The sequence below is a fragment of the Oryzias latipes genome, chromosome 23 (assembly GCF_002234675.1).
Source record: "Oryzias latipes chromosome 23, ASM223467v1".
Classification (NCBI taxonomy): domain Eukaryota; kingdom Metazoa; phylum Chordata; class Actinopteri; order Beloniformes; family Adrianichthyidae; genus Oryzias; species Oryzias latipes.
The window spans coordinates 14,798,699-14,825,760 of NC_019881.2; the positions used below are offsets into that span (position 1 = coordinate 14,798,699).

A 27,062-nucleotide genomic window follows, 5' to 3' on the forward strand; every position below is an offset into this window, starting at 1 on the left:
AAATCAAGACACCTGAAAATGAGAGGACAACAGGAAGTAACAAATAACCAAAATAAAAGCAGTAAACCCCCATACTGGCCCCAATACCTTACATACAGAGGTTTTAGTGATCGGTTCTGAAGACAAGAGAGAGATTGTTTTATCTAAACTAAAGAATTACAAAACTTCTTATTTTTGACTCAGAGATGAATTTAATACCACGGATTAAAAATATCACAAAAACAGGATTTAATCATCTTGAAAATATTGCCAGAGTCCGCCCATTTCTCTCTCTTGCCAGCACAGACGTGCTAATACATGCTTTTATTTCCAGCAGACTAGATTACTGTAATGCCCTGCTCTCCGGTCTTCCCAGAACAAGGATATCGAACCTTCAACTGCTGCAAAATTCAGCAGCATGTGTATTGATGAGGACCAGGGGGTGGGAACACATTACACCAATCTTAAAATCGCTGCATTGGCTCCCTGTGCGCTTCAGGATTGATTTTTGAAGTTCTTTTATTCATATTTATCTGATATGATTTTAAAGTATGAGCCCTCGCGGACCCTCTGACATCAGCCTTTTGGCTAACCCAAAAGTTAGAACTAGAACATATGGCGAGGCCTCATTCAGTTTTTACGGACCTCGCCTGTGGAACAGCCTCCCAGAGAGCCTCAGGGCTGCAGAGACTGTTCAGGTTTTTAAAGGAAGGCTTAAGACCTACCTTTATAATTTAACTCTTAGTTTAATTTTAGGAATTTATTTGACATTTTAATTATTTATGTTCTCGTTTGACCAGTTTTTTACGTGTACATTTAGTTATTTACATTTGTATTTGTTTTACATTTTTTATTTTTTTAGTCACACTTACCATTTAATATGTCTATTAAGGTTTATGTAATTATTTTTTTCTTGTTCGTGTTTTAAATATATTTCAATTTTAATTTCATTACTTTTACATTTTATTTGTAACTCTAGTGTTTTCCTAAGAGGGATCCTCCACATCGGTGACTGACCCTTCTCAGCGAACAGGGTCACTGCAGTGGGATCTCCCGGGTTTGACTCTTTTGATCGGATCTGGGGGGGTCCTGTGGTAGTATACTCCGTGAACTTGGGTGGGGGTTCACTGATATGGACATGTCCCCAAAATATCGTTACCCCACTTTCATCATTTTATCACTCTTTTTTATCATGGTATGTGTATGTGTGTGTGTGTGTGTATGATTGTGTGTGTGTGTGGGGGTATTGTTTGTCATGTCATTTTGTTTTTGAATTTGATTGTATTTTATGCAAAGCACTTTGAGTGACATGTGTTTGAAAAGTGCTATATAAATAAAGGTTGATTTGATTTGATTTGATAATCTATTGTTACCATAATTTTAACTTTTTTGGCCTTTAAATTTAAATGCTATAAATTAATCAATAAAGGACAATCGTAGTAGTATTCTTCTGTTTTTTTGCTTGTTAGTTTCTTCAAGGCTTTTCAGGGATTTTACACCACGTTTTCTTTTTTTTATTACATAACCTAATATGCCTAATGGCTGATGTTGTAGTGCCTAGCATGTACTTTTCTTTTCTTTTTGCTATTCAAGCTGTTCATTTGGAGCTTCTTTTAGTCCTGCAGGCATTTCCCAAACTCAAAATTGTATGGAAATTGTCCAAATGGATTGGCAATACATGTTATGGCTTGGTCCTAGTTTGATAATAATTAGGAAACAATTAAACCATTTAAGTAATTAACTGAAGTATGGCATCCACTTACCATCCTGGCATTGTAATCTTGCCACGGTTATTACTCAGCTGTAAAGTAATAATCTTCCTGGAGCGCTTTCTTTCTTTCTTTTCAAAATAATTTTTGAAACAATACAACTCTAATCTTTAATCTGGTCATCTAGAACCACAGCTGTGCTTGTTGAGATTGAGATCAAGAGGGCCTTTTCCTTGCTGGGATGCTTGTCTTTAAGTTTGAGTCAAATTGTATTTATTTTTATATTTTGTATGGTGCCTTTGGCTATGCGTTCTTATGTTTAGGTATTGTGGAAAGCTGACGCTCTGGAAGATGAAATCTATTCTATTTCGTGACTTTTTTCTTGCATAAACACAACCTTAGTTTAAATAAATGCTAAATACAACTTCAAAAATGTTTGGGAATTTTCCTATGCTACGTGCTACGGATGCAACCATCAATTTACACCAACGGTTCGGTTAAATGGTTTAACATATTGTTCGGTTTTAAACCCAGAATTGTGGCATTCCCAGAACGTACTAATTATGCACACAATGCAAGTTTGTAAGTACACCACCTTTATGTTGTTACTTTTGTTTGAGCTTTAGGCTTACTTCTCTCCTGGATTATGAATACAACTGGAAACATTATTAGCGTCATTTTTTTTCTTCCCGTTTGGACTTTGAGCATAACCAGCAATACATTTGGAAAGGTTATGCATGCTTTGTAAATGATCTGTTGACTCATATTTGTCTTGTGGGTTCTTTTTCTTTTAAGTACTTTTTTCCTTGAAGATCTGTTTAAAATAAACAAAGAAGTGCTACAGGGGTTTGTAAAGTCCTCTTTGTTCAGTAGTTTCACTCTGTCCCTAATAAATCATCTGGTTTCATGCAAGATGCTCCAGAGGCAGAAATCCTACTCCTGTACAAGTGCTCCACATGTGAAACTATCGCGTATTTTATTATTTACCATAACTTTGATGATAAACATCCCATTTTTCTGTGTTTTAAGTTGATAGTCCTGATTTTAATTTGACTTTACATTGATGTTTTATAGGCCCTCTGCATAGTTCAGGGACACTTGTGCTCTTTCAGGCCCCAAATACCTGACTCATGCATTAACTGTGCTGCTTCAGCACACACTCAGTTCCAAGGGCATTGATTCTACTCTATGCCATTAATATGTATTGGAAGTCATGCTCCACTTTGTTATAGCACGACTTAGCTCTTCTGAAGAGGAGATTTATGGGACCTCATTTTAAATCGTTAGAAATATGCAAAATGGGCAATATTTGTTAAAACTTATCTGCCACATTTTGGATTTGAGATTTTAGGTAACATATTCCAGGTTGTTTTTGTTTTTTCTTTTGAAAATGTGTGTTTGTTCCATTTGCAAATTCTTTTTTAAATGGGGGTGTAACAATTAATCAACATAATCAACTTAATCAACTGATATTCCTTATGATCCAACCAATGCACTTTTCATGTACTTTATTTTTATGTGGAAAAAAACATAGGGCTGAACTTTATGAAACTAAAATGTGAATGGATTTGACATTAATTCTTGTTTACTTGTTATTTATTTATTTATTTCACACATATTTAATTTACATTTGATTATCTTGCAAGTAATACAAGGAATCTGGAAAAATTTTACCTGTACTGGTCAGTACCCAGGTATTTCTCTCTGAGGCACACTGGTTGAATTTTGGACAAAGATGTCCTAGATACATCTTAGGTCAGTGGATCCGACTGAATCGGACCAATGAACCAAAATCAACTATAAATCATATCGTCAATTGCAATTTATGATATGAATTGAATTGATGTTAAAATTAATTTTTACATCCTGGTGTCAAACACGCAGCACTTCCATTAGACAAAGCCTTCTTGCAAAAACAAATGAAAGAGGACATAATTCATGATTATCATTGTGATGGAAATTTTAGCTTTTCTCTTGATGTGAAGCTATATATAAAGACAATATGTTAACCTGACAGGTAGCCTTAAAAATATCAGTCTAAAAAAAAAGGCTTCTATGCAACCAACTATCAGCCAGTTTTGAGTTCTGAGTCAGGACATATCCAGAGACACTAATGGGACACAAGACACAATCCTGTAGAACATTATTTTAAATACCTGGGGAGAGATGAAACCAAATGTCACAGACTTCATATTTTAAAACTCTAAAATGCAAGTGCAGTTTAAGCCGTAGCTCTGTAGAAAAGTTTCATTTTATACCTTTTTTTGTATTTGGATTCATCCATCCACTTACCCGTCCTTCCGACTGGAGGTAGGAAACTCTTTTTAAGAGTTTTATAATAATGTGAAAGCTGTGGGAATTATATTTCAATAAAAACTTTTGAAAGATGTGTTAATGATGTCCAATGACATCCGACCTGGTGCATTACTTTTGTACTTACGTAAAGAAGACCTAGAGCAAGTTTGTCATTCTTTTTTAAATGACTGCCAGTCAGTGTGTGTGTATTTGTGAGTATGTCATGCCACTGTTTCCCAGTGGGCCATAATACTGGCACACCTGGTATAAATCTGTCTTAATCTTGGAGATTTTGACACTCTAAGGGAGAATTTTATTAAAGTTAGCAGATCCTTTCACGAGCTTTCTTATTACACCAGCCAGCTTGGGATCTGGTGACAAAATATAAATATGACAGCCAGATAGCATTAAGGTAGATTAAATTAATGAAAACGGGATGAGGCTACAAGACAAAGAGATAAAAATACTCCATGGAAAATATTCCAGGAGAAGATTGAACTAATCTTTGAAGCTTTGCCAGTTTAAATGCAATTTTTTTCTTTTTACATATATTCTGAATTAAAGGTCTGATAGGCGTCTTGTTGATGAAATGTCAAGTGTAATTTTAATGCGACCTCAGCTAAAAATATTGGCCTTGGGTAAATTAATGAAAACTCCCCACCAAATCAGTCTCATTCCCTGCAGCAAATGAAAACACAGCAACCTGCATTAGCATTACAGATATACTCTCAGATGTCTAATATTAATCCTCTGAAAATACCATTTTAATTTTTCAAAATAGCAAGAAATGTTGGAGTTTTTTTTCCTTTAAATTGGAAAATGTCATGATGAAAGATTTGTTCTCCACAAGGCATCATCCACATTTACTAACCTCCTGTGTGCAAGGTTATACATATAGTGAAGAGCATTCTGCCTCTACATCTTTCAGGAATGAGAGATTTAAATGAAAAGTGTCAGCACTGAGAAGATGTATAGGCCTCAGTCATTGTGTTTGAGTGTGCGTTTTTGTGTGTGCGGCGTTTTCCCTTACTTGGCAGAAATTAACTCTTCTCAACTTGGGATTACGGCGGAAAGGCAGGATAATGAACCGTAAAACACAGTCATGAACATGTTTATTTCTTTTCTTTGCTCTCGTGAACATAAAATTCCATGACTTGACTGATGACTTCTTGAGGGACTCAAAGCACAAATTCACTTTCACAAACATGTTTTCCATCTCTCTCTTTTTTTTTTAAATTTATACGTGTGTTATACGTGTGGTAGTCGAGGGAGGGTGTATAAAAATATTTTAGCATAGTGTAAGAAGATATGCCACAAAAACAAACTAACGAATGCCGTTTGCAAAACACAAGCTGCCTTATAGTTTTCTTTTACTCTGTTTCTTGATCAAATAATACAAGCTGTGGTTCAGGTGCTCATTATTATTGATGGATCAATAGTGGACGTAGTTATTAGATGATGGTGGTTATTTGGTAGTTTTTTTATGAGTGGAAATATTTATACATTGTGTACCATAAGGAATTTGCAATTGTAGCCTATACTTTATACCTTCTTTTGAGAATTTTCAGGGATGAATGTATTTGCAAATAATTTAGTGCTTGATATTTCTTTGGTTTATTTTTAGAGTGAGCAATTTCAAACACTATTGTTTTTACCAAAACTGAAACCCAACCTATGTTAATGTTATTTAGAGTGAAAGTTGAGCACTCAGCATTTTCAAATCATCCATTTAAATCCTAAACCTGCCACTGAATGCATTTCTCACAATGAGACAACTATCCATCGGTTTGTGTCAGTTATTGAAAAACTGGAAATGAATGACTTTAAGGAAGGACCATAAATAATGCAACACACTTTATCTAGAGCTGGAATAATAATACCTGCTGTGTAACAACATTGACTGATCCACTGTTACGGTTTTTATCTTTTCTGTCATATTTTTAAGTACATCTGTGCACTAAATATTTGTGACTATTTATGACAGCGCTTGCTATATTTTTTCAGTTAGTAGAAAGTCTTCAAGTACCGGTCTCTTTTTATAATATTTTTAAAATATATATGTTTTTGCCAACCATAGCATAGCAATCTTGGGAAATGCATAAAAATACTCCACAATTTTCATGTCAATGCTGTACTGTCATCACATATTTGTGGATATGCCTTCAAATGATGGTAGTGGATTAAGAGCTTCTATTTGATTATAACCCATATCCCTTGTAAAGATCAGCCCCTGCGATTGCTTTCTGTTGTCTGAAATGATTAAGGTATGTTTTTTTCTTTTTTTTGGAGAGGAAAATTCAGTTGTATGTTACTATGAGGTATGAGGTTTGTGTGAGACATTTCTGCTTACAGAGTTGACAAATATTGTAATTTAGAATAAAATGAAAATACTTAGAAATTGTGTCTAAATTTGTCTTAGGAGAAAAAATATTTGTTTTTGAATTTAAACACTGCTGTTGTCTTCATGGTTTTCTGGATTTTGTCCTCTTGGAAAATAATCTTTTGTAAGAAGAGCTACTAATTATTTTCTGAACACTTTTGTTACCTCTATCTGCCTCATGCTCACAGTTAGTATGATGTGATCAAAGTGTGATTGCTGCTGCTTGGCACACTACCATTTTAACTTCAAAGTAAACAAAATACAGGATGGACTTGCTTCATTTACTGAGAATGATCTGATTTCAGACAGTCACCTAAAATGACTTTGATTATTTATTATTACATATATTTTTACTTTGATGATCTCTACATGAAGTAGCTATTACATTGTTTCTTAATTTGTTTTAACTTATAAATGTGGATTATTGATCTACATGGTTTGACATACTGACATTGCTTTTATCTCTAATCACAATATTTTTCTTAACAAAAGTGTGGGGGTGAAATATTTGTGTTACATTAAGTTTAGCTCAGTATTAATTTAGTCATAATTTTATGTTTGATTTAATGGTGGCAACACATTTATTTCATTTGTGAGATTATTGGAAAAAAAAAATGTTTATTGAAATATTTGTCTTTTTCAAGGATTTCCTAAAGTTTTGAAGGTAATATTTTTGTACGCTTTTTTTTCTCTTTAATTCCATTTTATAATATGTTTTAAAAAAAAAGCTTTTCTGTGCAAGTCTATTTCAGTCCTCTATTTTATAGGGGTGTAACGATATTTTCTTCCTAAAATGGAACAGGTTATCAAAAAGGTCCATCTAATCTTCAAAGTCGGACTCATCATTGCTCCTAGTATCACAAACTCCTAAGTCATTGAGGAACTGCTGAGCCTCTGGTGAAAGATATTTTGCCAACCCTTGAACATCCTTTACTTTTGCTGCCTTTACACCAAGTCGCCCAGTGTAGAGTGGCTCCTCTGGGTATGCAATAACTGTTACCGTGGGCTTTAGAAGGCGGAATCTGGTTGTGACCTGAGAAGACAAATTTTCAGAAACCTCTGTATCATTTTTGAAGTCTGCACGGAATCCAAACTTCTTGTATTTGCTGACTGTGTATTTTTCACCATGTGCTGCCATCATTGGGATAAAGCTAAACCCATGCAAGAGAGACCCAAGTCCAGGAATTGGGCCCTCTTGCACTCAATGCATTTTAAATGCCATGCATAGTCAATACATTGCAATGGACTTGGTTTTTGCACATATTCCCTTGAAGACAATAAAACATATAATATCTTTATTTTGAAAAATTGTGGACTTGGGCTCCTTTTGAATTCACCGATTCAATTACGCCATATTAGTTGTAAAAAAACAAACAAGAAAACACCCTGTGGTTCCTGTGTTTGTGATAACACATCAAGACCTCATAACAAACTCAACTGGTTGACAGCATCACTGTTTGTTGGAGCACTCTCTAAAAGTCATTTGGAATAATATCTGTTGTTGGTGTGCATGTTGTATTAGGGACTCAACATACACTCACCATGTATTGCAAAACAGGAATCTTATATGAGCAACAACAACAAAAAAAATATTATTTTTGCTTTAATTTAAATATTAAAGCAAAAAAATAATAGTCAGAAAAAATACAGCTAAAATAATACAGCCTATTTATAGCCATAGGCTAGAATTACAGATAAATTGAGAAACCTTACAGGTGAGATTATAAACTCAGCTACATCAAAAGTCATCTGCCTGGAGTCGTATTTGATTGGTTTAAATGCAACATTCATGACTGTTAACCACGAGGAACATTTTAAAACGTTCACATTGCATTACACCTGCAGCATGTGGACCATTTGTGCCTTCAGAATTTTCATTTATGTGCAGCCCTTTATCTATTCACCCCTAACCATGTTTTTAACTTTTGCCCTTTAATTTTAATCTGTTTTGTTTTTTATGATTACTTAATACAAAATAATCCTCCAGGGAATTACTGATATGAAGAATTTGGTAAAACAAAACAAATTGACTGGGGTTAAGGAGAAAAGAAAAACACAAGGCTTGTTCTAGTGTCTTTTGTTCTTGTAAACAGTACTGCATCTTACCTGTATTTGAAGAAGAAAGTGTTAGTTTTATGTCAAATGTATTGACCTTTAGGTATGCTTAAAAGGACAAACTTAAAAACTCCAAATTCCTTCTCTACTCACTACCTAGTGCGTTCAAGATTTTGTAGTGTTGTCTGTTATGTCTTGCTGCTGCTGCTGCTTTGCTGCATCACCTGGCAGGTGTGGCCAATGATCTTGTTCAGCTCCTGCCAGGTATTTAAGTAGAGGAGGCCTCAACCAGGCAGTGGCATGCAGAGAGAGAGAGCAGGAGGCTGAGGAGCAGTTGTTTTGAGTTGGAGCTGTGCTGGTTGGTTTGGTTTCTCTTTTTATCCCCTTTTGGTCCTCAGCAGTCTTATACTGTTGGGTTTTGTTATTGGGTTGGACCTTGGTGGTCTTTATTTGCGGGCTTTGCTTGTTTCTTTGTCATTAGTTAGATTCTGTTAGGTGGCCTTAGCAGGGAGCTGCTGACTCTGACGGTCAAAGTGGCTGGGTCAGTTGTCTCCCTGACTTATTTTATGCTTGGCCAAAGTCCAATCCCTCTGTTTTGTCTTTTGTTGAGACCAGCACAGTAATTATTATTTTTTTATTTACAGGACACAGGTTCTTTCTTCCACTCAATAAACTGTGTTCCTTAACTTATTGGTGTCCATCTTTCATATGTAATGGCCCCTCTGGGATTTCCCCTAGACTGGGACAGGTTTGCCTGTCGGGGCCGTAACACTGTCAGAATCCACAATTTCAAAATCAAGTGCCCTAGAAATTACCCGAAAGTCTCTGCAAAAAACCAGTGTGCATCAATGCTCACTAGATTTGAGAATAAAGCTCAGAATGCATTGCTTTTAAACAATTTTTACGTTTAAATGTCAACGTTTTCATCATCGAAACAAAGTGGATTCCTAAATAGTCGTCGTGAAATGCTTATATCAATCAGATCGTCATTTTTGCCATTTTAAACATGAAAATAGAGTATAGTGTCCAGATTGCTTTTAAAGTCCAGGGCACTAGATATGCCTGTATAGCACTATAGTTGTTAGGAATTAGGATGGGAATTCGGACACAGCATGTGTGACACCTGTTATAAAATAATGTGCCTCAAAGACAACCAGCTCACAGCAATATGAAGTCTTATGAACTTTTTGGTTATTTTAAGCATAACTAAAGAGTCAAGAGTTTTGTTTAGTCACAGAAACGACTGCAAAATCTGGTTTGATCACAACCCTAAAACATTTTTTTTCCACAGATGCCTACTTTGACGGAGATGATATGCTATTGTTTTGTTTCCCGAACTTTTGACAACGGAGTGGTTTGCAAGGGTGCAGCTTTTTGACTGACATCAACTCCTACATCTGTGAATAATGCTGTAATGGCAATGGAAATCTTAGCATGTACAATTGCTTGCTGCCATTATGCACTAGGGCCTCTTATGCTTTTGTGGAGAAGGCACAAAATTGCTATGTTATTATCAGACCATTCCCCTCCTCCGCTCATCATCTTTTCATGATTAAAGTTGCAGTGAAAGTGAGATAAGCAGAGTGCTTTTTTTACCTCCTTTTTGAAGATCCATAGAGAAAGTAGTGATGGTTGTCATGCATAGCGGGAATTCTACATACATATAAATGATGGCTATGTTTTTGTTTTGTCTTTGTGTCGCCGAACAAGAAGGAAAGAAAACATTTGTGTTGGTTTTTGAGCAAATGATTTGACTGAGGTTTAAAGGGATTTCCGTCCGCCCTTCCCATCACTTCTACTATCATTTAGCTTTGCACTTAACCCTCACCCTATTCAAATCTTCCGTTGTGCCTCTTTTATTTTGCTCCCATACCAATGCCATTTCCCAACCATTACAGCATCCCATCATCATTTATCTGTCGCCTTTAGTAACATACTCTGTTGCAGCTTTGTGCTTTTTTTCACGGCATTTCAGTATTTGTTACCTTCGCCCTGCTTGTTTTCCACATCCCTCTTTTTTTTAATTTTTCCGTTCCTCCATCCACTCCCCAAGGGAGAAGTGTGGGTCTGAACATGGAGAGCTTGGAACAAATCAGTATAATCGATTCAGCCGTGTATCCCCTGTTCTGCTCCTCTGATCGTCAGCGGAAAACAAAGTGTTTATTTCGCAAAACCTTCCTAGTCTCTTTGTACCCCAACCCAGCCCATCTCTGCTTTGCTACTTTTGTACCGTGTACTGGAAACAACCTTTTCTGAGGTTTGTTTGTCCAATCCTGAAAACATGTTGCAACTTCCAAATACCATATTGTCTGCACTATGAGGGGCTCTGGATCATAAGGCGCATCGTCAATGAATGGACACATTATGGAAGACAAAAGAGTTGGACTTAAGTCTTTCAGTCAGACATTATTATTAACTACATTCACAGTAACTCTATAACTTGTGACACACTACACGTTAGCCACGTTTGAGTATTCACAATAACTCCCTAGCCTTATTTTGGAACACATAAAAAAGCAGACTGAATAGCGCTTAAACAAAGATTACTGTGTCCACGCTCTGCATTAGTTACGTAAGAAGTGTTAGCCCTGTTAGTGTACCGTATTCACAATATTTGTAACTCCCGACCTCGATAGAAACATGCATAAAAGACATACTGATTTCTCATTAACAAACGTCACCGTGACTACGCCGACTCCCAACCTTGTCAGTGACACGTTAAAAAAACACAGTCCGATTCCACTACTATAAGTTAGCCACATTAAAGTCTTCACAATAACATCCAACCGAACATTTTGACAGAGTACCGTGTTTCTCTAAAAATTGCTTCAACATCAGTAAGCAGAACCAAAATTAAGCCATATACAGTGTATAAGGCGCTCCGGACTACAAGGTGTTTTTTGTAAAGCAAATTAAGGCTTTTAAGTGCGCCATGCAATAATAATAATAATAATAATAATGGAATAGATTGTTCGGCGCTTTTCTAGACATCTAAAGCGCTTACAATGTGTATCCATTATTCATTCACTCCTTATTCATACCTGGTGATCGTACGCTACTGATGTAGCTGGGCCAGACTGACATACAGTGCAGAAAATACGGTTGATACTTTTAAAATGTTGCTAACATATCTGTTTCTATTTCCCCCTCATTACTTCTTGGTGAGTCTGTATCTTCTCTTCAGTCAATTTAAAGCTTGCCTTTATATCCAAGAGAGTGCATAGAGCTTATTTATGAAGATGCTCTGTTTCTAAGTAGAGTCACAAGTAAGAGTGACAAGGAGCATTTTTCAGTCATCTGCAGTATACAGGGGCTTAAATTAAGCCTGAATTCTGTCCAGAGTGCCTACATTATGGGTTCTTTTCAAAAGCCTCAATTTGACTGAAAGAAAAGGCAGTTTTTTTTCTTTCTGGAAAAAAAAATCTGTGCAGATGATCGTAGAAGAACAGCAGGGGAGGAATGGATGGTATTTCGACTAGTGGCAGATATAAAGATTAAATTTAAAGCACAAAATACTTGAACTATTAGGTGGACAGAAGGAAATTCTTAATACCAAAGGTTTAAAAGCTTTGACAACATCTAAACAAAAGAAATGTTTTGTTCACAAGATCTCTTTAAATCTGGTGGAGCATATCGACAAGGTATTGGTTGGAGTCTGAGGTTCTGCAGCGGGGCAGCTAGTCTTTACTTTGACAGACAGACAGCATGGATTCATGCCATTCCTAGCTACAGGGATCCCAGGCCTTGCATAATCAATTAGTCATTAATGGAGTAAGTGACTGTAGAAGGATATTAAATGTTAATCGCTGTAAAGTATTGATAGCATCCATTGATCTACTAGATAATTGCAATCAGTGAAAACAAAGATATATTATGAGTCGAAACCTACTTCTCTATACGTCTTTGGAACACAGATAACGACATAAGCACGAAAAAGACACAACATCAATAGGACATATTTTAACACTGACTGATAATTTTCAACCCAATGCATCAACTTTTAAATGTAATATTGGCATTTATATTTTTAGGCTTTTATGTCAGAAATGAGAAGCTATAACTGTAACATTAATTAATAAACAATATATTTCAAACATTTAAGAGTAAAGTTTAATGTTTCTGAGTGGAATGGAAATTTTACGTCAAAGGTCCGCAACCTTTAACTCTAAAAGAGCCATTTGGTTCAGTTTCTTATTGACCAAAACTCAGTGAGAGCCACAAAGTCCCACTTAATTACTTAGAATAATACTTTGTTTTTGTGAACATTAAACCATTCATGTATAAAATGTAGCTTTTAAAAATTTACAATAAATGAATTCTAACAGTGCCATAGTGTCTATACATAGCAATTTTAACATCTTTTAATTTTGACAGCAAGTTTGTTTAAAAAAACAATATACTGTATCAAAGAAGATCCCCCTTCTGCAGTAGATTTACCTAAATTAAAAATACAAGGAAGTCACACACAATATTTTCTTTCTTTATGACTTTGGTGCCTCCTCTTCCTTTTTCCCCTTTTACTAGCAAATATAATTGCTGTAGGGTACAATTGTAAGAAAAATCTATATATAAAAATGCAAATGATGATAAAAAAAATAGGTACAATAGAGCAGTCTTTATTGTGCGGTAATGATCAAAGAACAAAACACAAATTAGCACATTTTTGTTTGAGCAAAAGAGCAAAGTTTATTACTTTTTCAAATTATTTGTCCCATAAATGTTTATGAATTGTAAATATGGTAATATGGTCACGTAAAAAGCATACTTTGGTGCATGAGGTAGAGTCAAATGGGTGGAGAATTGCAGCAACTCCCATGCCACCTGTGAGGAATTTGGCTTGGTGAGGCTTCATCCTAGAATGCATGTTGAATAATGCATAGTCTTGGAGCAGTTGGGCCCTCTAATACCACGCTGCTCCGAGACATTTCTCCTAAAATCAATACCACTTAGAAACTGTTTTATAATGAAGGACACACTAAAATTCCATCATCAGGTAATTAGTTGAACTCAGCTTTTGGTTCCTGAAACCCCCCTCCACAATAATTTTTTGCCCAATAGCCCAATTGCAAAAACATGAATTTGAAATGGTTACCAATTTACATCCAATTTGAAGTATTTTTGAGTATGTTTGCAAGGCAATTTCCTCTCTGTTTTTTTTTTTTTTTGGGGATCAAAAAGAATCAACGGATCGGATATATGGTGTGAGAAATGAAGAGGGAGAGCCCACTCCCCAACTTTTGGTCTCCTAAGAGACTCTTCCCGTTTGGTATTCTGATGTGTGTGATGCATCACTTACGGCTTACCATTTACTGGTAGACTCCAGCTACTTATCAAAAATGTTTTACTCAACCATGAAGAAAGTCCTTATAGAAGCCAGTAAGTCAATTTTGATGGGGAACTTTGCAGTCAGTGGCAGGGTTTGAGGGATGTAATGGTCATTTACATGCTCCATTATGTATATACCATTTGCTCTTCTGATGCCTTGATGTGCAATCTGTGTGGATGAATGTATAATGGCATGACTCTGCAAAGTATTCTTTGCTCTTCTCCACTGGGAGGTCAAGGGTCAGGAAGCAATAATGCAGTGTGAATGTACTGGCATGGATTTAAGAGTTCATTAGGGGTCCATTAAAGCCTCTGAGTGGCAGTGGATTCCTTCTAAACAGCTTTTGGTGTTTTTTTTTTTTTTTTTTTTAATTAAGTGTGAACAAATGCATACTTTTTATTTGTAATTTCAAACTGTAATGACCTGTAAATTGTTTCTTCAATATTAATAAATGCCATAATCAATAAAGCATAGACATGTACACCAGACATAAACACCGCATGGAGAATCTTCGACGTCACCCATTGGACACTGAACTGCAAAAAACAAGGCCCTTCAGAGAACACATCCCTAATAATGCACAAATTGGATCTTTATAAAAACGAATCCAAAACAGTTATAACAAGGTAAATCATGAAATAAACTTTTTACATTATTCCAGGGGTCTTCAACCTGAAGGCCCGTACACACCGGGACGAATATTCGCCAGGCGTTATTTATGGGGCGCCGAATGTAAAAATTCACCTCATGAAAATTTTGTGTCACTTTTACCACATTTAGACATTTCTTTCCATTTATGCTGCATTTATATCACATTTTGTCTATATTTATCACCAATAAAAAAACAATCTGTGACTTGAGGATATGTACTTTTAGAGGTTAAAATTAAAACTAAATATTAATGATAAATAATAAATATTAATGTATATGTAAATAATAAATGTAAATGTTAAATCGAAACACATACCTAAATCCCAAACGTAAATATAAATGTTAAATGTATATGTTATATCTAAATGTAAACCTAAATGTTAAATGTAAATGTTAAATATAAATCTAAATATAAATGTAAATGTTAAAAATAAATGTTAAATATATATCTAAATGTTACATTTAAATGTAAATGTGAAATGTAAATGTTATATCTAAATATAAATATTAAATCAAAGACTAAATAGAAGTATAAATGTTAAATGTGATTATTAAATGTAAACCTAAATATTAAATGCAAATGAAAATCTAAATGTGAAATGCTAAATTTAAATGTATATCTAAATGTTAAATCTAAATGTTAAATCTAAATATTAAATGTAAATGTTAACTCTAAATGTAAATGTTAAATACAAATTTTATATCTAAATATAAATGTTAAATCTAAATCTAAATATAAATATAAATGTTAAATGTAAATGTTAAATGTTAATGTTAATATTAAAAGTAAATGTAAATCCAAATGTTAAATGTTAAATGTAAATGTAAATGTTAAATATAAATGTAAATGTTAAATGTAAATGTAAATCTAAATGTTCCGCCTAAATGTTAAATATAAATGTTGACTTTAAATGTTTGGGAAATATGCTAATGTGGCCACGCCCCTCACCGAATAGAGCGGTCCTTGTTCAGACGAAAGTTGAACCTTAATCATGGCAAACTCTTTGAGACCTGAGGATATTGAAAGGGCCGTTGTTTCATGAGTGCAAGCTGCATTGCAAGGTGTCCTGGCACCTACACCTGCTGCTGCAAATCTGGTAAGTGGAAAAGTTAAATAAAATAAAATAAAATAGTTCTATAATACTATTATGTGGAAACGGATTCTTAGCTAGCTAAACAGCTAGTCTTTCCAAGCTTGTCTTAATTTTTTTTAGCAAGGCATCTTTTGACATTACAGTGTAATAATATAATGCTATTTTGTAACTTCCTTGACACATAATGATGAAAGATCTCTCTGAGTAGGCCTGCTATGTATGTCTGTGGTATTTTTATGCCTCTTTACATCACTGAAACTCTAAATGAAAAAAAGAAAATTGGAGGGAGGGGGGTCTTTTTTATTTATTGCTTGTCTTCTTTCTCATTACAGATCTTTCTTATTTGCTAAAATCTTCTACAATCACTTATTTTCAATGTAAACTTTCTCTGTTCCATGCTCCTACTCTACAGGTTAACACATCATCACCATCCACAAGTTCTGCCGCTTCACACAGACCGGTAAGACCGTCATCAGTTGTTTTCTTCCATTGAGTACAGTGATTACATTTTTTACAACTGTTGTTTTTTATTTTTATAGTTTAGTGTTTAACTGATTTTTAAAAAGTAACAAAACATCCATATTATTGTTCTTCTTCTACCACCGCCCACCTCAGGTCAACACTCTGCCGCCACCCATAGCATCCACAAGTTCAGCCACATCTGCAGGGGCTGGCACATCCCAGAGATTGGTAAGAACTGAATGACTTATTTACTTTTAATGAATATAATTACAATCAATTTTGTTGTGAAAATGTGCCTTTTAATATGTTTTTTTATTTGTTCGGCGAACAGATTATATTTTGTTACCGAATATATATTCCTGTTTATATGAGTTCTGTAAGTTTATATCAGAGATGGGCAAACTTTTCAACTCGTGGGCCATAGATGGTGTGGAGTGTTTTGGGAATCTGTATCATAATAGAAAGAAATAACTTAGAATATGGACGAAAACATGCTTTAACCTTGATTAAAACTTTATGTCTTTAAAACAGGTTTTATTTCAAAGCTTTGGCTTTTGTTCTCATGTTTGTGCAAATTGCACCCAAGGGTGGATGTCCGTCAGAGAAAAAGGCAAAATTAGAGAAATTATGAAAAAACTTTCAGACTTGGAAAACATGCGCAAATGTCTGAAAAAAACATCTTCCAACACCACATGAATGCCCAATAACTTTCTGCTCCTACAAAAAGATCAATAAATTCATATGGCTACATACCAGGGCAAATAAAACAGTAAGGATAATTAGTATAAGTAATTACAATTTGGCAGGCTTGATTAATCGTTTTTAGGGATGCAAATGGCCACCGTGCCTAAGTTTGCCCACCACTGGTTTATACCTTAGTAATGACTGCTGCTGACCCATTTGGGCAGCCGTGGTGCAGGTGTAGGACGGTCGACCCATGATCATAAGATTAAAGGTTAGATTCTTGCCCATGTGTCGAAGTGTCCTTGGGCAAGACGCTGAACCCCACCTTGCCTCTGGTGGGAGGTTGGCGCCAGTGTGTTCGGCAGTGGAGCCGCCACCAGTGTGTGACTGTGTGTGTGCATGGGTGAATGGAACTGTGACTGTAAAGCGCTTTGGGCCTTCGAAAGAGGGTAGAAAGCGCTATATAAGTATACGCCATTTTCCATTAACTTTGATCTAGTTTTGTTAATTTTTAAGAATAAATCTTGTGTCCTCTCTTCTTAACAGGTTCCTTTTCCATCATATTTTCAATCAAGAAGAGGTCGATCAGGATATCAGCAAAGAAAAAACGTGAAAACGTTTACAAAAGACGTTGTATGTTTGCCATTTTCTCCAAGGGAATCAGTTTTCGTCATACCTAGAGGAGAAAACAGGAGTCGCTTGGCTCAAGCTGGTCTAATTGGAAAAATTTCCTTTACCACCGAGTGGTCTGAAGATCAGCTCAGAGAAGAAATTTCTGCTATCTTCAGAGGATCATTTGGCATCTCCGAGCATGATGTTTTCCCTTTTCAGTTCTTGAGCACAATAAAAGGGTGCAAAAAATTAATGAAGCCCAATGTCACACCCAACGTTCCCTGGGGGGGGAAAGAAGTTTCTTCCGTTTGCTCAAATACCTGTCTTTACATTATGGCTGAAATGGAATTGCCAACACAGGTGAGCTTGATAGTGATAGTACTGGTAAACCTTTTTCATGTAATACTATTTGCATGCGATTTTTGTTAAAATTATTTAAATATGAACATAACTAAGCACAGCATCATCTTTACATGTGACACTTTTTATTGTTGTAAATTGTTTTTGCAATCACAAATTAACTTTGAACATTTAGTCATGCTTGTTATGTCTAAATTACAATTTATATGCTTTTAAAATTGCTTTCTTACACAAAATTTCCACATCTTATCATTCAGCATAGAGTTTTTGACACGGATGACAGTGACTTTGAAAGTCCAACTTTTCAGAGTAGAGGTGGGTAGTTTCAAGGTTAAGTTTATCAACCTGTATTCCATCCAACCCCCATGTTACATCAGCAATCCCACACTACCTGATTGATTTTGATCAACGTATTGGTCATTTCCAGAGTGTCGTTTGCATCCTTTTTTTTTCCAACTATCATTTCATAATGTGTCTTCTGCTCAATCTGTTCCATTTAGATCTTGAGACATTGGAGCAATCTAATGTTGACGGTCAATATGAACCAATGGAGGCAGATGCCAGAAATCGAGAACATGAGACCGAACAAGGAGGCACTCGTTTCTCTGATTTCATGTATGTTTTATACTGGATTTGTTAGAAAAACCAGTTCATTTACATTTTTTTCGTCCAATTTAGCTTTTTCTTCTTCTTTTTGAATCTCTTTTCAAGACCACTTGATTTTGAAGAAGAGGAGGCAGTCGAGGAAGCCATCAGACGCAGTTTGGAAGAAGAAACTGTCCAGGTTCCACAAGAGTCGAGGTTTTAATTATTTCAGTATTACATTTAATTATTGACAATATTTTCCTTTTTCAGATCTTTGTAACGATGACATCTGCTGTTTTATCTTTTCAAGGTCTATTAAAACGTTGACAACAGAAGAAATAACTGGAATTGTAAAAGCTCACAGTGAAATGGTTGTTACAGAAGGATTTAGGTCAATCATTGTCAGCCGAAGAAATGTGTGGACATCTGCGATCCGACAATTCCGGCGACCAAGATTTGTTGAAAGCACCGATATGCTGTATGTAACCTTTGCCAGTGATGAAAACACCACAGAAGATGCAGAAGATCTTGGAGGTCCCCGTCGAGAATTCTTTCGCTTGCTTGTTAAAGCAATTTTCCAAGAAAGTGGGGCATTTGAGGGTGAATTCTTTTTTATTTTTCATTAGTTAAATGAGAGATTGAAGTTAATAACAGACTGCATAGATAATTTTCGTTTAATAAAATTAAGTTTGTTTAAAGCTGACATGAACATATTTTATTTGATCTGCAGAGTCCCCCAATGGCTTCATTCCAAGACTAAATGTTTCACATGTCCAAAATCGAGTCTACCGCACTATTGGTCAGATGATGTCTACCATCATTGTCCAAGGTGGAGAATGTCCTGCTCTCCTTTCCTTTGTTGTCTTGGACTACCTGCTGACTGGGCGTATGTTCGACATCCGCGTTTCTCCAGAGGATGTTGCCGATGTGGAACTTAGAGACAGCCTCAAGACAGTATGTATATGAAAGTGGTTAAACTCTGTAATAATTTTATCATTCATTTTCTAACTATTTTTCTACGTAAAGTGTCAGGGAAGGTGTTGGCAATTAAAATACAAATTGACATTTCATAAACACATATTTTCTCCTGACATTTTAAGATTGATCAAGCAACAACTGATGATGATCTGCAACGAGCAATAGAATCCTGTGAGTCATGGAGGTACCAAATTGAAGGTCTTCCAAACCCTGTTACCATGGACAACATTTTCCATGTTCTACTACAACGAAAGAGCTGCTACGATCAGTTAGCTGAGGGGTTGGAATGTTATGAGGTAAGTCTAGGCTGACGTTCATTAGTGTATGGTTTGTAGGTAAAAGTTGATCAGAAATGTATAAAAATAACTAGATGTTATGTATTTACAGCTCCTACCACTTCTGAAAGAGAACCTTCCCCTTCGGGTTCTTTTAGAGATGCCCAAGGTTCGCAGTGATCTTACAGCAGATGTGGTTGCTACCCTTCTGAAGACCAGCTACTCCGTTCTGGGAAGCAACAAACGACCAAAAGAAGAGCTGATGGTGGTTAAGTTCAGAGATTTCCTCAATAGTGTTCAAGGTAAAATAAATAAAGCAGACAAGCCACAATTTGCTCTAATTTGCACTTAGACCTAAAGTCTTATACATTTTTTTTCTTTTAAATGCTGATTTTCAGTAAGCATTACATTTTAGCTACTGCTGGCATATTTAATTATCATTTTGGAACTTTAAATGTTTCTTTTTAGTATACAAAATTACGAAGGTATGGAATTATATTCAATTCAATAGAAAAACATTTTTTATATGGTTCCAAATAAAGTGAATAATTTGTCTAAAAAATTTCAGGTAAGGGAAAATGTGGAGTTTAAAAAATAAAAATTCATTAGCACATTTACCCGTCATATTGAAAATGTAAACTTTGTAGAAATTTTAGACAACCAGTTTTGCAGTATTAAAAGAACAATTTATTGCACTGAAGAACAAGTGAAACTGAATATTGTTTTTTCTGCTTTTTTTTTTCTAATAAAATCTTACAATGACAGAAAGAGAAGTTGAGGAATGTCTTCATGGCAGAACCCTGACAGAAGCAGAGAAGACCTTTCTCAGAAATTTAAATCCTGGACATATTCTCGCCTTTGTGACTGGAAGTAGCAGAGTTCCAGCAGTTGGATTTCAACCAGGTCCAAAGTTAAGCTTTGTTCATAATGAAAACAAGTACCTTCCAGTCGCTCATACGTGCTCAAATGAGCTTGAAATCTTTGTAAATTCCAAAAATCTAGCTGACAATGATGAGTTTGAATATAACTTCCTAGTAGCGCTTATGAATGGAGCAAATTTTAGTGCAGTTTAAATAAACATGAAAATATATTCCAGGGAAAAGGGTCCAGGTGAGTAAGAAGGGAAAATAAAGTGGAGAAGAGAAGAAATGTAGAAGAATGGATACGTTATTTGTATTAATCCAAAACACCTCAGGGATGTTTTTCTGTTTTTTTTTACTTCTGTTGTATTAATAAATATAAAAAAATTGTCTTTGTATGGAATTTTGCTATGTTTAAATGTTATTAATAATTTTAGTTAATTCATAAAAGCAGGAAAATGTGCTACTTGTGTCTTTGTTGAGGATCTGTTTCTGCTGTTTGATGAGCAAATTGTATTTAATTAAACAAAAACAGGAAATGTTGAACGGTTTTCTTTTTTCTGTTTCCATGTAAAGCCACTCAAGACAACAGTTAAATGTGAAAAGTTACAAAAGAGGAAAAATGGTAAAATATAGATTTGGATCTGTTTGTTCGGGAAACATATTTATTTATTTTCTATGGGAAGGAATTGGTATTGTCTGTAGAAAAGTATGCATTTTCTGAACACCAGAGAGAGTACACCCATTATTTCATGTTGATCCATTTCAAATAATAGGTTAATTTTTGAAATGTCAATAGATGTTTGTTTAGCAGAGCAACATGGTTGTGTGTTGAAAGTGTTTGCATACGTTGTCTCACATGTAAAGCCTATTGGATGTTCATTCTTTATGGAAAAGGTTTCAATTACAAACTCAAATGATGAAGCATTAAACAAACAATTAAACTAGATGTTGTGTCATTGCTTTTAGAGTAGACCAAGTCCTTCTTTTCAGTATTTCCTCTAGTGCCCTGACTTGCTCTTACAATGAACTGCAGTGGTGGACAAAATAGTTGGTACCCCTCAGTTAAAGAAAGAAATTCCACAATGCTCACTGGAATGACTTGAAAAGTTCAAAAGTAAGAATAAATTATATTGTATTGAAATTTAAATCATCAAAATCACCCATTACTTTTGAGTTGTTGATTAACAGATTTATTTAAAAAAACAAACTAATGTTTGGTGAAAAAGTGTGTACCACACTGAACATGGACAACAGAAAGCCAAGGAGAGAATTGTCCCAGGACATTAGCAACAAAATTATAGACAAACATCGTAAAGGTAAAGGCTATAAAACCATCTCTAAGCAGCTTGAAGTTCCTGTGACGACAGTGGCACATACTATTCAGAAGTTTAAGACCCACAGGACAGTAGTCAACCTCCCTGGACGAAGAGAAAGAGGAAAATTGATGACAAATTGAGGAGACGGATAGTTGGAACTGCATCCAAAGAACCTAGAACAACCTCCAAAGACCTTAAAGGTGAACTCCTAGAGTTCACCTTTAAGGTGAACTCCTAGATCAAGGTACATCAGTGTCAAATCACACCATTCGTGGTTGTTTGAGCCAGAGTGGACTTCATGGGAGACGACCAAGGAGGACACCACTGTTGAAAGGAAATCATGAAAAACCAGACTGGAATTTGCAAAAATGCATGTTGACAAGCCACAAAGCTTCTGGGAAAATGTCCTTTGGACAGATGAGACCAAACTGGAGCTTTTTGGTAAGGCACATCAGCTCTATGTTCGTAGACTCAAAAATGAAGCATACAACGAAAAGAGCGCTGTCCCTACTGTGAAACATGGAGGAGGCTCAGTTCTGTTTTGGGGCTGCTTTGCTGCATCTGGCACAGAGTGTCTTGAAGTTGTACAAGGTCAAATGAAATCTCCAGATTATCAAGGCATTCTGGGTAGAAATGTGCTGCCAAGTGTCAGAAAGCTTGGTCTCAGTCGGAGGTCATGGGTCTTCCAACAGGACAACCATCCAAAACACACAGCCAAAAACCCCCAAGAATGGCTAAGAGAAAAGCATTGGACTATTCTGAAGTGGCCTTCTATGAGCCCAGATCTAAATCCCATTGAACATCTGTGGAAGAAGCTGAAACATGCCATTTAGAGAAGACACCCGTCAAACCTGAGACAACTGGAGCAGTTTGCTCATGAGGAGTGGGCCAGAATACCTGTGGACAGGTGCAGAAGGCTCATTGACAAATACAGAAACAGTTTAATTGCAGTGATTGCCTCAAAAGGTTGTGCAACAAAATATGAAGTTATGGGTACCATCATTTTTGTCCAGCCCTAATTCATTAGTTTTCTTTTTTTGTTTAATAATTCTGTTAATCAACAACTCAAAAGTAATGGCTGATTTTGATTATTTAATTTTCAATAAATTTTTATTTATTGTTACTTTTGAACGTTTCAAGTCATTTCAGCGAGCATTGTGGACCTTTGTTCTTTAACTAAGGATACCAACAATTTTGTCTACCACTGTATGTTGTTAAAAAATGATACGTCTGTATAAGGAATTTTTGAAAACTCTGCAGGGAAATAAAAGACCAAATATTTGGTGATATTTTTTTAATCACAATATCAGTAAACTTGCATAGATGTCAAAAACATTCAACAGTGCTACCCAGTAGCTAGTTTATTATATATAAATTCTTGCACTTTCTGATACAGTGTTTTTCCTTGGTTTCCATCATTTTCTAGTGGGTTCACGTTTGCAGACAGTTCTTGCAAGTCTTGATCAGTAAGTGGTGTGAAGAGGTAATCTGAGCTTTGTCGTGATTCTGGGCTTCTCTCAGTTACCGAAGCACAAGTTGCAGAATTCGGCATTGGAAAACAAGTGTTTTGAGTGAAAAGCTGAACAGGGGTTTTGTTTCCCTCAGAGGAGATGGAATGACTGTTGAATGCTGCCTGAAATTCCTCAAGTGTGCAGTTGATTCTGGGAATGTATACATAATGGAGGCAAAATAAATCAGTCGGGTTGTCTACATCCAGCATGTTCAGGGATTCTAGCTCATAGAAAATGGGCGCATACACGTTTCGGCAGTTACAGTTCAAATCACGATTAAATCGCTCAACACGTTGATTATGAACAGAGCTCCCTGTCAACACAGAACTTACTCCTTTGTGCACTCTCATGTCCTCCCAAATCAAAACATTTTCCCCTCCATGATCAGTTCTTATGTGCATAGGCCATCCAAACTTGTTCACAGCTTTCCTAAATAGATCCAGGACAGTTGCAGCACGATTGTTGTTAGAACAATGCAGAAAAGTCAAAAATCTGCTGTACCCATCAATTGCAGTATGAATGACTAATTTCCATCTTATGAGCTTATGGTTGCCGTCAATGTGCCATATATAGTTTGGAAAGGGGACAGAGTATGTTCTTCTTTGCACTGCTGATGTTCTCCTAGACTGTGCTCCAGCAAAATCAACCCTTTGCACTGAGTCTCTGAGACGATGTCTTTGAACTATGATGTTCCTGGCACGCAAATGTCCATTGAGCATAACCTCTCCAACATGAGGGTGATTTGATTTTATTGCACGAATTACTTCATCCAGTTCCTGATCGGAAATGTCACTGAATTTTTGGTGTTTTATGCCATACTCTCTCATAAGCTTGTACAACGTTGGTCTTGATATTTCCAAGATTGATGCCGTTTCTGAGAGTGTTGTCCCCAAGAATATTAATCTTTCAATGTCCTCTTTGGAAATTAGGGTTGTTCCAACCTAACACCATAGGTAAAAAAAGGGACAAAAACAGACAAAGTGAATTACTTCTACATATAACAAAATATAATCTGTTCGCCGAACAAATAAAAAAACATATTAAAAGGTACATTTTCACAACAAAATTGATTGTAATTATACTCATTAAAAGTAAATAAGTCATTCAGTTCTTACCAATCTCTGGGATGTGCCAGCCCCTGCAGATGTGGCTGAACTTGTGGATGCTATGGGTGGCGGCAGAGTGTTGACCTGAGGTGGGCGGTGGTAGAAGAAGAACAATAATATGGATGTTTTGTTACTTTTTAAAAATCAGTTAAACACTAAACTATAAAAATAAAAAACAACAGTTGTAAAAAATGTAATCACTGTACTCAATGGAAGAAAACAACTGATGACGGTCTTACCGGTCTGTGTGAAGCGGCAGAACTTGTGGATGGTGATGATGTGTTAACCTGTAGAGTAGGAGCATGGAACAGAGAAAGTTTACATTGAAAATAAGTGATTGTAGCAGATTTTAGCAAATAAGAAAGATCTGTAATGAGAAAGAAGACAAGCAATAAATAAAAAAGACCCCCCTCCCTCCAATTTTCTTTTTTTCATTTAGAGTTTCAGTGATGTAAAGAGGCATAAAAATACCACAGACATACATAGCAGGCCTACTCAGAGAGATCTTTCATCATTATGTGTCAAGGAAGTTACAAAATAGCATTATATTATTACACTGTAATGTCAAAAGATGCCTTGATAACGTTAGCCATTTGTTAGCTAAAAAAAATTAAGACTAGCTTGGAAAGACTAGCTGTTTAGCTAGCTAAGAATCCGTTTCCACATAATAGTATTATAGAACTATTTTATTTTATTTTATTTAACTTTTCCACTTACCAGATTTGCAGCAGCAGGTGTAGGTGCCAGGACACCTTGCAATGCAGCTCGCACTCCTGAAACAACGGCCCTTTCAATATCCTCAGGTCTCAAAGAGTTTGCCATGATTAAGGTTCAATTTTCGTCTGAACAAGGACCGCTCTATTCGGTGAGGGGCGTGGCCACATTAGCATATTTCCCAAACATTTAAAGTCAACATTTATATTTAACATTTAGGCGGAACATTTAGATTTACATTTACATTTAACATTTACATTTATATTTAACATTTACATTTACATTTAACATTTAACATTTGGATTTACATTTACTTTTAATATTAACATTAACATTTAACATTTACATTTATATTTATATTTAGATTTAACATTTATATTTAGATATAAAATTTGTATTTAACATTTACATTTAGAGTTAACATTTACATTTAATATTTAGATTTAACATTTAGATTTAACATTTAGATATACATTTAAATTTAGCATTTCACATTTAGATTTTCATTTGCATTTAATATTTAGGTTTACATTTAATAATCACATTTAACATTTATACTTCTATTTAGTCTTTGATTTAATATTTATATTTAGATATAACATTTACATTTCACATTTACATTTAAATGTAACATTTAGATATATATTTAACATTTATTTTTAACATTTACATTTATATTTAGATTTATATTTAACATTTACATTTAACATTTAGGTTTACATTTAGATATAACATATACATTTAACATTTATATTTACGTTTGGGATATAGGTATGTGTTTCGATTTAACATTTACATTTATTATTTACATATACATTAATATTTATTATTTATCATTAACATTTAGTTTTAATTTTAACCTCTAAAAGTACATATCCTCAAGTCACAGATTGTTTTTTTATTGGTGATAAATATAGACAAAATGTGATATAAATGCAGCATAAATGGAAAGAAATGTCTAAATGTGGTAAAAGTGACACAAAATTTTCATGAGGTGAATTTTTACATTCGGCGCCCCATAGTTATTCGCCAGCGTTTTTCGCCACGTTTTTTGCGTTCACACCCAGGCGATTTTCGCTGACGATGAGCCGAGCGAACATGCAATTTCATTCCCTGACATTAGATGGCGCTTAATGTAAAACAGAAATACTCCTGTACACAAGGTGGCGCTGCGCAACTTTACGCTTCTTAAAGTCGCTTTTCACTCAGAAGAAGAGAGCAAGTATTTACACGCTTGTCAGAATCAAACAAAGAAAACATGAATATTTCAAGCACCAGTAGCTCCAACTGGTGCTTGGTTCGGGGATGTTTTAGAATGTCCGTCATTATTGCTTCGCGGCTGTGTAGACGCTACTTGGCGTCTATCTTCTTCGCTGGTATGTGTGCTCAGCAAGGCAGTTTTGTGTTGAGCGCCCCCAAGTTGTGTTTTACTGTAACTTCAGAAGCTCCAGACACGTGAGCAAAAGCGCCATTCTCATTGGTGCGTCGAAAAAAAAAAACGAACCCGAGGCGTTTTTTTTTTTTGACGCTTAAACGCGTGGCGTTTTTTCGCGTCGGTGTGCAGACTCTCATTGGTGCCCTTTGTTTAGTCACGAGGCGTTAAACGTCGGCGAAAATCGCCGGCGAAATTCGTCCCGGTGTGAACAGGCCTTGAGGCTCCATAGCCAAATGTGGCTCTTTTATCCCTACATTGTTCCCTCAATAAATTTTTACATGTCAGATAACTTATCAAAACGATTTTATAAAATGACTTTAGACCAACATAAAAGACAAACATTTCTCTGTTAAATAATTTTTATAATTTTTTCCAGGGAAATTATTTTTGCATGGAATTAAATTGAAATGGGTTACTAATCTATGGTTTATTCAATGTTTTTTGGGTTGCATACACTTGTTTTTTCTCTCATCATCTCACAGTGAGGTCAAACGTTCTCAAGACAAGTTAATTCTTTGGTCTTTTTTTCATTAAAGGACTAGTACGGTATTTTGCTTGCCTAAGATTCAGTAGAGCCCAATCTTTGCCCCTTCATCAACTTCCCAAACTTCACTCCTATTATCATTCAGTGTATGCAAATACACTGCTGTCATGTGCAAGTAATCACATTCA

At 35.4% G+C, this 27,062-nt stretch overlaps 2 protein-coding genes across 3 annotated transcripts; one reads left to right on the forward strand and one right to left on the reverse strand.

Annotated features, from left to right (window-relative positions):
- Positions 1-15,258: 15,258 nt before the first annotated feature.
- Positions 15,259-20,655, forward strand: LOC111946964. 2 transcript variants are annotated; one of them, XM_023952617.1, is made up of 11 exons: positions 15,259-15,492; positions 15,902-15,949; positions 16,105-16,179; positions 17,182-17,607; positions 17,865-18,222; positions 18,319-18,408; positions 18,503-18,792; positions 18,923-19,146; positions 19,293-19,466; positions 19,558-19,747; positions 20,211-20,655. In XM_023952617.1, exons 5-11 carry the CDS (start codon positions 18,077-18,079, stop codon positions 20,516-20,518), a joined length of 1,422 nt encoding a protein of 473 aa, XP_023808385.1. In that variant the 5' UTR covers positions 15,259-15,492; positions 15,902-15,949; positions 16,105-16,179; positions 17,182-17,607; positions 17,865-18,076; the 3' UTR covers positions 20,519-20,655. The 2 variants fall into 2 exon arrangements, with proteins under 2 accessions (XP_023808385.1, XP_023808384.1); XM_023952616.1 differs by having other exon boundaries at positions 17,182-18,222.
- Positions 20,656-22,903: 2,248 nt separating this feature from the next.
- Positions 22,904-25,085, reverse strand: LOC105357089. Its single transcript, XM_023952585.1, has 4 exons — positions 24,959-25,085; positions 24,481-24,528; positions 24,251-24,325; positions 22,904-24,076 (listed from the first exon to the last, which is right to left on the reverse strand). The coding sequence occupies exons 1-4, from the start codon at positions 25,061-25,063 to the stop codon at positions 22,970-22,972; spliced, it is 1,335 nt and encodes a 444-aa protein (XP_023808353.1). The 5' UTR covers positions 25,064-25,085; the 3' UTR covers positions 22,904-22,969.
- Positions 25,086-27,062: the final 1,977 nt, after the last annotated feature.

Bases quoted from the DNA above. Each gene is read 5' to 3' on its own strand.
- LOC111946964 (XM_023952616.1), top strand. From the start codon at position 18,077: ATGTGTCTTCTGCTCAATCTGTTCCATTTAGATCTTGAGACATTGGAG. The intron at 18,409-18,502 runs GTTTTAATTATT...TATCTTTTCAAG, and splicing joins CAGGTTCCACAAGAGTCGAG to GTCTATTAAAACGTTGACAA. The intron at 19,748-20,210 runs GTAAAATAAATA...TTACAATGACAG, and splicing joins TTTCCTCAATAGTGTTCAAG to AAAGAGAAGTTGAGGAATGT.
- LOC105357089 (XM_023952585.1), bottom strand. From the start codon at position 25,063: ATGGCAAACTCTTTGAGACCTGAGGATATTGAAAGGGCCGTTGTTTCA. The intron at 24,529-24,958 runs GTAAGTGGAAAA...CCTACTCTACAG, and splicing joins CACCTGCTGCTGCAAATCTG to GTTAACACATCATCACCATC. The intron at 24,326-24,480 runs GTAAGACCGTCA...CGCCCACCTCAG, and splicing joins CTGCCGCTTCACACAGACCG to GTCAACACTCTGCCGCCACC.